The sequence below is a fragment of the Gadus chalcogrammus genome, chromosome 2 (genome assembly GCF_026213295.1).
Source record: "Gadus chalcogrammus isolate NIFS_2021 chromosome 2, NIFS_Gcha_1.0, whole genome shotgun sequence".
NCBI classification, from domain to species: domain Eukaryota; kingdom Metazoa; phylum Chordata; class Actinopteri; order Gadiformes; family Gadidae; genus Gadus; species Gadus chalcogrammus.
Window position 1 is genome coordinate 14,163,352 of NC_079413.1, and position 12,205 is coordinate 14,175,556.

General features: G+C 42.4%; 1 protein-coding gene across 1 annotated transcript in view; it reads right to left on the reverse strand.

Moving 5' to 3' along the window:
- Window positions 1–350: 350 nt before the first annotated feature.
- Window positions 351–12,205, reverse strand: part of LOC130401984 (keratin, type I cytoskeletal 50 kDa-like) — a 12,352-nt gene continuing 497 nt past the window's right edge. Inside the window, exons 2-7 of the mRNA XM_056606045.1 lie at window positions 2,264–2,769; window positions 1,729–1,811; window positions 1,421–1,577; window positions 981–1,142; window positions 769–894; window positions 351–648 (exon numbers count right to left, since the gene is read on the reverse strand). Coding sequence (XP_056462020.1) covers window positions 373–648; window positions 769–894; window positions 981–1,142; window positions 1,421–1,577; window positions 1,729–1,811; window positions 2,264–2,769 — 1,310 coding nt within the window. The 3' untranslated portion in view covers window positions 351–372. The remainder of the gene's footprint in view (window positions 649–768; window positions 895–980; window positions 1,143–1,420; window positions 1,578–1,728; window positions 1,812–2,263; window positions 2,770–12,205) is intronic.

The following is a 12,205-nucleotide window of genomic DNA, read 5'->3' on the forward strand; positions in this document are numbered from 1 at the left end:
TTTAAATTTCAAAATATTGTGCCTGGGAGATTTGGAAGAGCTTTTTAGTGATAAATTGTGTGATAAATACCTGTTTCAGGTTTTGTTGGTGGCATGCAAAAATGCTATCACTAGGAAATGGCTTTAGAAAGACATAAGTAACCATGATAAAGAATGGCAACGTACGGTTGCAACATGGTCTCACAGGAATCCGTGAAATTACTACGGTCGGACGCTTAACTCGAAATCCACCTTTGTTTATGTTCTGTAAATGAAAACTCAATGAAACGCAAATGACCAAAGAAATTAAGTCTCATGTCAGTTCCTCAGAAAAGTTTTATTTTTCAGATTTCTGTGAACGGTACATAGTTTAGGCACAAGTAAGTGTAAGATTTATTGAACAATAGTAGTAGTAGTATAAGTTCTAGTAGTAGTAGAAGAAGTAGAATCAGACAGCTCTCCGTCCATCAGCCTCCTGTACTCAGCGATCTCCAGCTCAAGCCTGGTCTTGATGTCCAGCAGCATCTGGTACTGTTCTCTCTGGTTAGCCAGGCCGGCCCTCAGGTCTCCCAGCTGTTCCTCCAGAGCCGTCACCTGTCTCTGGTAGCCTGCCAGCATGTTGCCATACCTGCCCTGTGTATCTCCCAAGGTGCCTTCAAGAGATGCTTTCTGTAGAACACAACCAAGGAGAAAGTGTATTGATGAAAAATTCCAATGGCTTCACTATTCAAGGAGGAATCAGGGTGAATTGAGACTGAATCAACATAAAAATGGAACTTGGGAACCCACCATGCTTAATTGGGACTGGAGCTCAATCTCCAGGCTCTGTAGGGTGCGTTTGACCTCGGTGATCTCAGAACGAGAGCTTTGGAGTGTTTCAGTGCTGACAGAAACTTCTTTGTTCAGCTCCTCTGACTGAAAAAGAAAACCACAAAGAATAAACACAAAATCATATCCATTTCATATTGGATTCAGTATTAGGTAAGGGAAGGTAGGTCTACCTTGGCTTGGAACCAGACTTCCAGTGCCTTGCGGTTCTTGTTGGCAACGGCCTCATAGTGCTCCCTCATTGTTGCCAGGGTGACAGACATATCCTCCTGTGGTGCGGCGTCCACTTCCACGTTCACCTGACCTCCAATACTGGAACGTGCAAGTAGAAGGTCCTGTAGAAAGAAAGGGCAGCTTGGGTCAAAAGTCTCATCCAATGATTGAATGCCATTCCTAGCCATGTTAGTGGTCCTGGTGGAAGCAATCATTCTGTCGTAAAACACCTCGATGTGATTGTGCCGACAGGTGCTATTTTATATTTTTCAAGGGAGTGGTCATCGTCGTGAAACATGAAGTGATGAAATGATGTGATTTTGGTCATGATTACTTAATTTTTGACCATTGTCTGCATGGCCACATAGTCCTCTCTGAAATACATGTTCACAGCCCTTACCTCTTCGTGGTTTCTCTTGATTTGAATAAGCTCCTCCCTCAGCCCTTCAACCTGCATCTCTAGGTCAGCTCTGCTCATGGTCAGCTCGTCATAGAGCCTCTTGAGTCCGGCAATGTCTGCCTCCACACTTTGACGCATGTTGAGCTCATTGTCATACCTGCAATCAAAACCAAAGTACAACAGTTTTGTACAAACTTTTTTGAAATATTACTCAAATTATATTATTATATCAAAAAAAGTTATATTAATAATAATTTAATGCTACATATATGTATAACATTCAGTGTTGCTTCTGCTGATGTACTGACTTAACCCTGAAGTCTTCTGCGGCAAGCGTAGCATTGTCAATAGCCAGAATGACTGCTCCTCTTGAGCGGGTTGCATCAATTATCTGTAATGAGGAACAACATTTATTCGTTCAATATTGAATTATCTTATCCACTTTTTAATTGCTCAAATTATTTCCTTAATATTTATATAAAGTAAGTTCAAGTTTGCACTGTTTTCTGTTCTGTCAAACTAGTTCAGTTTGCCCCAGGGAATACTTTAGGGCGTGGCTATACACACATGCAGAATACAGAGCTGTGCTTGGCCTGCTTCCTCGAAGAAAACAGCCTCAAATGTCTCACCTGGTCTTTCTGTCATAGATTAGGTCTTTGTTTGACAAGACATCATCAAACATCACACATTAATTGAGACACAGACATGGGATTGCCCATCATTTGAATTAACTTCATCTAATGACGACCTTATTGCTTTCATCTTAATACAATGTAGTTAAAAAAAGCTCACACGGTATTACAACTGTATGTACTCGTGATGTCAGGCTTGAAGTGGTCTCACCTGCTCCTGAAGGAGCCTGATGGTGGCCTTGTGGGCGGTGCAGTCATGAGTCTCCACCGAGGTCTTGTTCAACAAGAACTGGTGGATATTCGCCTCCAGATCGGCGTTGGCCCTCTCCAGGGTGCGCACTTTCTCCAGGTAGCTGCCCAGGCGGTCGTTCAGGTTCTGCATGGTGGCCTTCTTAGATTCGTTGATGTCCAGGGCGTCCGACAGCTGGAAGCCTGATCCACCAGATGCAAAGCCAGAGCTGGCCCCGGCGGCCCCGAAGGACCTGGAGGCGTTGGTGCTGGAGATGCGGACCCCGCTGCCTCCGGCGCCACCGTACACGCTTCCGGCCTGCATGGAGCCCAGGCGGCTGCCGCCGGATCCACCGTAGGAACGAGAGAAGGAGGAAGTCATGGCTGCTGTGTGAGGGTCTGTCTGCTCTGAGAGGAGAAGAGAACCGGTGTCAAGTGGTTGGACATCGCTCCTTTTATGCCACGAAAACACCTGCCCAACCCCCAGCCCTGTGGGCAAATGTTTGAAATTTGGACACACACACAAGCGCTGACATGCGCTTCCAAAAATGCTAAACTTTCTGCATCAACACAGACACAAACATACACAAATACACGCACACACACACAGTCTTTCACACTTCTTTACTCACACACACACAACACTTACGTCCCCAAGAGGTGGAATGTTACGTATTTCCAAGGAACAGGCGCTATTTAAAATATGTGGTAAGCTGAGGTTTATGTATCTTTAATGGCCTCAGAATCTTCTGGCATTCCTTCTGAAAAAAATGTATGGGGCCTTCTTATGTCCATTTACCCGTCCCAAATGTCAGAGTAAATTGGCCAAGACACAAATTACATACACACACACACACCACACCCACACACACACACACCACACGCACACACACGCACACACACACACACACACACACACACACAAACACACTTTTGTTTCATGTATGGATTCCATACGTCTAGTCTCTACTGCCGCTTTTCCACCGCACATGTAGCTCGACTCGACACGACACGACTCGACACGACTCGACACGGTAGCAGCGCGGGTCCTTTTCCACCGCAAATAGTACCTCCGGGACGTGGGCGGGGTCGTCTGCGCGAAAGGGCCGTGATGTATTTTTGTACGCGACGCAAACAACACCTACGTAACCCACACATGGACAGAACCCACATAACAACAATGGAGAACATCGATGCGATGGTATTCGTGTTCGTATTATTAGCTGGCATGTTGAAGAAGTGGAATATGTTGGCTGCGGCGCTGCTATGGCTGTTACCAGCATGATTGCCATGTCGCTCTCGTGACTTCGTCACACTCTCTGGCCAATCAGTGGCCGGCCGTCTGCCGACGTCACCTTTTAGCATCGGCTCAGCCGCTTGGAACCTAGAGCGAGGCGGTACTAGAAAAAGCAGCCACTTGAGGTACTAGATCGCGGTGGAAACGCAAAAAAGGCGAGCTGAGTCGAGTCGAGTCGTGTCGAGCTGGTACCATGCAGTGGAAAAGCGGCATACTTGTCTCAATACCGGTTTGAAAGGAGATGCGTAATTCTGCCAACAGACTAGGTTGTCTTAGTGTGAGACCACAATGGAGCAGTGTTGTCTTTCAGGTAAATGAAAGAGAGGACAAGAAAGGCTTCAAATAACAAAAGCTTAACAGTGGTTGTATGAAGCACAAATTGGTCTTGAATTTGAAAATGTTCTGATTACCTTAGCTACTCTGTACTTGGTCAAGGTATCTTTTGGAAACTATGCCGTTGAGTGATTGCCTTGCCTTGCCTTGCGTACTGACAACGTGTCAGTGTGTGTGTGTGTGTGTGTGTGTGTGTGTGTGTGTGTGTGCGTGTGTGCGTGTGCGTGCCTGTGCGTGTTCATGCCTGCAGGCACACATAGAAGTTAAATTGCATAAAATGATTGTATTTTGTGGAAAATCATTGTATGCGAGTCACAACCCAAATAAAAAATGGTTGTCACCATTGAGTGAAGAAAACAAATATTTATTGAAAGCACCAACTTTTTGAAGTCAAGTTGTATTTGTAAAGACCCTAATGACAGTTAGAGTCTCAGTACAGTTTCTACGATTTTCTAAACCAGCCGAAATGCTTTAGTCATCAAGGACTATTTCACCAAGTTCATTAATCTCTTTGACATGCCTGACCAAAAAGCCACCACTGTCACGTTGAGGGTTGTTGTGTCTCTACTAGTGTTACTTTTGTCAACGAAAATTATGACGAAATATCGTCGTCAACGACCCTTTATCATGTGAGGAAAACGAGACGAGACGCAACGTAAATGCTGGTCATGTGACAATAACTATAATTAAATTCATAATGCAATATTGTTGAAGAATAAAAACGAGACTAAATGTGTTTTACAAAACAGAAAAATTGCTTTTTTTATTTATTTCTGGGGCTGTATCAGGTTACGTTACTTCCTGAATCCCAGCTCGTCGCGGCAGTATTTAGATTCACAAGACGCAGCGGTGGTGGTAGCGTTAATGAAAACTTAAGGCCCTGTCCACACTAATCCGGGTAAATATAAAAACGTACAACTTGTAACTGAAGATACATAGTACATTGCACAGAGAAATCATAATTTCCATTTCACCTGCCATTTTTTTTTTTAGATGAGCGCAAGCTTGTGGCAGTATCATGGCAGTGTCATGGCAACCAAACGCCATCGTATCTGAAAGCCTCCGTCTATCCTGACCACACTACAACGTGAACCCAGCGTTTTCATATTTATCCACCTCAGCGATCTTTTTGAAAAGTATCCTTTTCATTGTTGGAATTTTCCGTTCTAATGTGGACGGTTCGTTGGTAAAATAAATACGTTGTAGGCCTAAATTCAAATCAGAGTGTCTTCCGTTTCTGGAATGGGTGTATTCTTGAGTCTATAAGGTAACAATAATATAATGATAGGATTACCTTGTTTGAATTGTGAAAAAAATAAAATAAAATGTTGGTTTTGTCAATACTACTAGGTAGGTAGCCTATATTGACTGAGTTAAATAGAATTGCATTACAAAAAAGTGACTAATACAATTTGCTTTAACTAAAACTAGACTAAAATAGTCATGGATAATTCTGACTAAAATAAGACTAAAATGTTCAGACTTTTAGTCGACTGAAACTTGACTAGACTGAAAAGAGTATGAACGTGACTAAAACTAATAAAAACTAAAATGACAGCTTGACGTAAAGACTAGACTAAAACTAAAATTAAAACAGGACGCCAAAAACAACATTAGTCTCTACAGACTGTGTGGATACTTATGATGAAAAACGACAGAGAGGAATATGCATAGAAACGTGGCTACTTTAATAGCAGGCATACAGCAACATGAACATGTCTGTTCCTCTTACAGAGTGGCTTCTTCTGGCCACATATGTGCCGTGTTCCAATACCCGTACTGTCCGCACTTACTAGCCAAAATTTGAGTACACAGTACGTTCCAATTCAGATCCGGCGAAAATAAGTATACTTCAAGGACCCGGATGCCGTACTCAAAACGGGCTAATCGTGAAGTGTGGATCGAAGGACACTCCCCGTACTCAACGGCAGCCATCTTAGCTACGTAGCGGAAGAGGCGGAGCCAGGCTGAGCCAAAGTCGGCGCATTTTCCACATAATAATAATAATAATAATAATAATAAATGAAATTTATATAGCGCTTAATATGGTACTCTAAGACGCTTTACATATTGGCCTATCAAAACTATGTAAGACAGACTAGGAATAAAAGAAAAACAGAGGTTAAACATGAAGAATAAGGTGGGAGTTAGGTGGGGAAGGCTAGTGTGAAAAGGTATGTTTTGAGGGCAGATTTGAAAGAAGAGAGGGTTGGAGAGACTTTGATGTGGAGGGGAGTGAATTCCAAAGGGTGGGGGCAGCAACTGAGAAGGCCCGATCACCCCAAATTAATGCACATAGCCTGCATTAATAGAGTCATTTTGTAGTTTTTATAGCTGCTAGGCGTAAAGAGTTCACCGTTCAAAGCGGGATGTTTATTGCGGGGGAGGAGCCACGGCGGCAGTCGTGATCGTCATTTCCGGTAAGTGCACCACAGAGTACTCGATTTGGAACAGCACTCACATCTAAAAAATTAGCGTACTCAAGTGAGTACGGATAGTGCAGATAGTGTACTTCCTTTAAGTATACTCATGGAAGTACGGGTATTGGAACACGGCCATGGTTACACAGCTAGTTAGATTCTACCGCGCCCCCTACAGGCATAACAGGATATAACATGTTTTCCATTCAACACCACAGCTCCTCCCAAGGGCGTAACCACGCATTCTTTGGGGGGGTCGTGCCCCCCCCAATGTTGAGAAAATACTAACCTGTCCCCCCCAATATACAGCAGGATAAAATGTAAAATATATGTTCTCTTTTTATGAACCCTGTCAATGGATCGGTCTCTTGTTATGTCTTATTTATTTTCAATTTATTTCCGTTTGTTAAGTGTGTGAATCCCCCCTCCTAATTGTACACTTGTGCGATTTAGTTTGAAACCACCTCGCGACTTTCTGCGTTGTCATGGTTACCCCCACACTCTTTCTTCAGTGAGAGCCAAGAAAGTAAAGTTGAGTAATGGAGGATTTGAGGTTACCTAAAAAGCAGAAGAAACTGGACCAACAGCCAAGCATACGCAGTTTTTTTCAGACAGTAAGTAACTTGATACCGAGCTTTGAGTAAGTAAATAAAACGAGTAGCCTCGTAAAAGCAGAATATAAAATATAGCTCATGAAGGTCAGTCGCTGTTCTTTTGATAAAATGACATGGTTACGATGCAGGCAGCACAGAGAGAGAAGGAGAGAGACAGGCATGCTGAAAGCGTGCCAGACAGGGACATGCTCTGAACATGCAGGTGATCAGGTGAGTCATTTGAATGTAAGTAACGTTATTTAACGTGTTGGAGAGGAGGTAACGGACAATTTAAGGTTACTTAAAAAGCGGATAAAACTGGACCAGCAGCCGAGCGTACACGTTTTTTTTTTTCTCCAGACAATTAGTAGCTTGATACCGAGCTAAATCTGGGAGCAAATAAAAAGAGTAGCCTAATTAAAACATGAGTCGCTGTTTTTTCTGATAAAATTACGTGTGGTCACAATGCAGGCATCACAGAGAGACAGGGAGAGAGACAGGCATGCTGAAAGGGGCGGGGCAGACATTACATTATTACACTATTCCTTTAGATGTGAATTCAAATGGTCAATGTAGTCCTCGAAACTATGTTCTAAATGTCCACATTTTCATATATAAATATAGAATTGTAGGCAATGCACTTAACAAATAATAATAAAAAATTGGACCCCCCCCAATGTCTAAACCATGGTTACGCCCTTGGCTCCTCCCCTGTAGCTTTAAACTTAACATTTTCTTTTTTTTCTTTTGTACCCTTATTTTGAACAACAATTATCCTGGTACAAAAAATACCAAAGCAAATAAATGTACACGCCTACCAGGTATTTAAAACAACTTCCCCTGTGTACAAATAATAATGCATTTCTATAACATGACTTTTCTTTTAAAAGTCTCTTTCTTTTCCAAATGCTGAGGAGGGCGCACATTCCTTTTAGGGCGCTCCGTGCATCCTGGACTTTAATTGTTTTCGCGATCTCGTTCAGTCTCCCTTGAGCTTCGGTGGTTCTCATGCATCTGATCACAGACAGCAGGAACAGTGTCAATGTCACTCATGTCATCTCCAGGATCAATGTGGTAATCCCTGTTTCCTTCAGTGTTACTCATAGTCTTTTCTGGAATGGCATTATTTTTCTTTGCATCCAGCATCTGATTTACATGTCTTTTTACACATATCCCATGTACAGACACCAAGTAAGCTACAGGACCCAAAACATCAGTTATTACACCATCCAACCACTTCTCTCCTCCCCTGTAGTTTTTAACAAGCACAGCCTGACCCATAGAGAAAGATCAAACTTTCCTTTTTATCTCTGACTGTTTTGGAAAACTACATGTGTGGAACGATGGAGAAACTTCTGGTTTCACTATCGAAAGTCTAGTCCGGAACTTTATTTTAAGAAACAGCTCTGCTGTTTTTTTCTTAGTTGTTGTATGTGGCATGTTCCTGTAGCCAAGTTAGCGATACAATGCTGCAACGTCATGCCACCCACTGCTCTGTTAATGGCTAAAGACCTTTTAAAGTTTTGGACCAGTCTTTCAGCCAATCCGTTTGAGGCTGGATGATAAGCTGGAGTTTTAATGTGCTTAACAGCATTCATTTTAAGCAATGTCTCAAATTCACCTGAAGTAAATTGTGGTCCATTATCTGACACCACCTCTTTTGGTAAACCATATGCTGCAAAAAGGTTTCTTTATGCTTCAAAAGTTTTGCTGGCTGTAATGGTTTGCTTGTGTATTATTTCAGGCCAGCGAGCATATGCATCCATAACCACAAGAAACATTTCCTTTTTGACTTCTGCAAAATCAAGGTGTATTCTCTCCCATGGACCTGAGGCCCCTCTCCATGTATGCACAGGTGCTGTGGCAGGCGTACAAAAATACGTCACGGCCCTTTCGCGCAGACGACCCCGCCCACGTCCCGGAGGTACTATTTGCGGTGGAAAAGCACCCGCGCTGCTACCGTGTCGAGTCGTGTCGAGTCGTGTCGTGTCGAGTCGAGCTACATGTGCGGTGGAAAAGCGGCATTAACAGTGCTGGATTGCGGAAGAAGGCACTGCTCCTGGCGGCCGGTTGATAAATTATACCATAGGGGTTGGTGGGTAATAGCAGAGAATGTCTAATATGAGGAGAACTGGCACTCGCGGGTTAGTTCCGGTTTTCTGGACTGGTTGCAGTAATAATCTTTGACCACGCGGGGCGCTCGTAGGCGAGTCCAGAATGAATGGGAGCCAACGGGGTTTATCCTCAGAATCCACTTTTCTCACGATGTAATTTTTTGTCAAGTAATTTGAAAGTTTCTATCAAAGGGTGGGGCTAAGATAATAAACTCAGCTGAATATTGCATTTTTTAAGGTCACGTATCTGTTCTAAAAAGGCGTTAAAAACATGCGATGACGTCACACACTGTAATACTGTCAGAGGTACTGCTTTACGGCAGTTTCTAAAGCACTTCCCTTTTCCCGCAACGATTATGAGCCATTTCTTTCTCCTAAAATATAAACCTGGATTAGAATCATAATTTTAAGACTGCATCAATTTAGTTTACATCAGTAAACAATCTGCTAGAGAGCAGTGTTCTGTTGTTCTCCTCATGCCTCTTCCTTTCTTGATCTCTACAGTCGGACCTTGATGCTGTGACAACGGACAAGTCTTCTTCCTCTGTCCTTTTCCCCTGCCTCTGTTCAGTATGTTCAGTGTTGTTAAATCATTTCTCTTTTTTTTTATTAGTTACTGTTCTTATTGTGTTCTTGTTAGTGTGATGTTTGAATAAACTTGCCTGTTGCAATGTTGGTATGTTTGTATAATTACTGTTATACAACTGTTACTGTTTCAATGTGACCCAGACCATATTTCTCATTTAACAAACATGTGTAGCTTATAATGTGTTGCATGGCAGAGCAATTATATTCAATGGCTTAAAACAAACCCATCTGTAAAGATCAGTGAATGCATAGAAATCAATGACAAGTGGTGTAGATGGTTTTCCCTCTGTGCAAGGTCATTAGCCTAGCGCGCAACTTGAATAAGCCACGATATTACCCGGGCTCCAGCGCCACTTTCCTTACCAGGTGAAGCCTCAGGTAGCCTAGGACCATTCATACAGGAGCAAGCAAGAACGTTACCTTTTTCTGTCCTTGGGAAACGAAAAGACGGACAATCCGTTTCCACTGTAAGTGCAGTTTATCATTGCACATTTACGAGGCATTTCTTTTTTAAACTATCTTTATTTTCGAAAAATAGACAATGACAGATTAAATGATATTGAGCGGGATATTGACTGTATTATTTAAGGTGGTCATAACCGTACCTACCATGTATATAACACATTGAACATTGAACACAAGAAATTGAAGAAATTCCATTTATGCCCATGTACTTTCACCATACCTTTTTTGACTAATGTACGGCCAACAATGTTTCTAATGTGAAGCTTCAGCTTGACGCTCCGTTTTCCCTTCTTCGCATACCTCATCCACTATCCACGATAATAATCCACCGGACCACGACGTGATGTTTTTAAAGGGTTTACTTGTCCAACGCAAAATACAAAAACAATCCTTTTCCACAATGAGGTTCTTATTAGAGGTATGAGAACGAGAGAGAAATTGAGAGAGGTTATCTAAAAAAATAAAAGGGCGTGCAGGAAAATATAAATACAGTACGCAAAAATTGAGTTAACACGTTTCTGAATGCTCTTCAGCTTCAGATGCCGTCAAGAGGGTTCTCTGGTCGTAATCAGTCGCAAGTCCGTCCCTGACCAATCAGCGTTCATTAGCAGAATGCTAGCGTGTATGGCCAACAACGGCCCAAACTGTAAGAAATCGAAAGGACATAAGTACTCACTCATTTGACTTTTGAACCATAATCTATATTGAACTTGCGGAATCTGCAATAAAATTTGCGATATTTCAACGACAAGCAGGTGAAAGAGGCATAATTAGCCGTTTAGCCCCATAGACTCCCATTCAATCTGGACTCGCCCGCGATCACCCCCAGTGGATGTCTCATGGAACTACAACCAAAATCGGTACAATGGGGCGTATAGGGAGTGCCCAGGCTCTTCGTAGACGGGCTCTGGTAATAGCAGAGAATGTCTATGATACGTAGACGGGCTCTGGTAATAGGTCCATGGCTCAGGTTGGGTCGTGGCCCCGGTCCCCATCTCCCTCTGCTGGATGGCCTGTGTCAAAATCCAAAATGGAATGGACAAATGACTACAGCAGCCCAAACGATCGTAAATGCTTTGCTTTGTCAAAACGGCTATAATCCCAATATATCCATGATTCATTTCACTAGCAAGACTGGTACCAGATAGTATAAATGAATCTATATATCTATTATATAATAATTTATGTTCAAACAAAATATTAATTTAAAAATACATAACAAAAGTAAAGTATTATACATAGCCTAAATTGCCATCTGACATTCTAAATCTCAAACTTTATGCAGATTAATGTTTTTACGTAGAACATATATATAAAACTGCTTAGTCTAATTGTACCCACATTTGCCTAAAGGTACCTTGAATGAGGATCAGAAGACCAAAGCAAACACACCACATTGTAATGAATTGCTGTTTATTGTATGCTTTTGATAAAAACATTGGTCTACCAAAAACCACAGAGGAGCACATCATGCTGGGTTTCAGGACAAAAAGGTGTTGCTGGCACCCCACGGAGCAGTGCAGGCATCGGGGTCAGAGTCAGGGCTGTGGCCTGTCGGAGAAAAACCTCCACATGGTAGCATTCAGTTATTGCAACAGAATCTCTCCTTTTTGATCACATTAAACAGAACTACCATGCAGTGTGGTGCCCATTGTACAGCACTGTTTGTGTGATTTATTATAAGTCAGGCATTCAACACCCTCTCTCATGAACTCATTCACACACACGCACACACACACACACACACACACACACACACACACACACACACACACACACACACACACACACCACACACACACACACACACACACACACACACACACACACACACACACACACACACACACACACCTGTATTTGGCCATGGTATCAACAGTCAATGCTCAAACATTTTCGTTTTTTTTCTTTTTCAGTTATTTTGTCAACAAGCCTAGTGTCGAAAACCTTTTGGTTTTGCCCATGTCATTATTTTTTTTGCAAACATTTTCATCCCAACAACACATGAATAGAGAAATAAACATTTAAGGGCCACTTTCTGCCAAGGGTGTGAAATGTGTACTTTCTTGCTGAAATGTGTTGCGCACTGAAGCAGTTGAAAAGAACCTTCAGCTA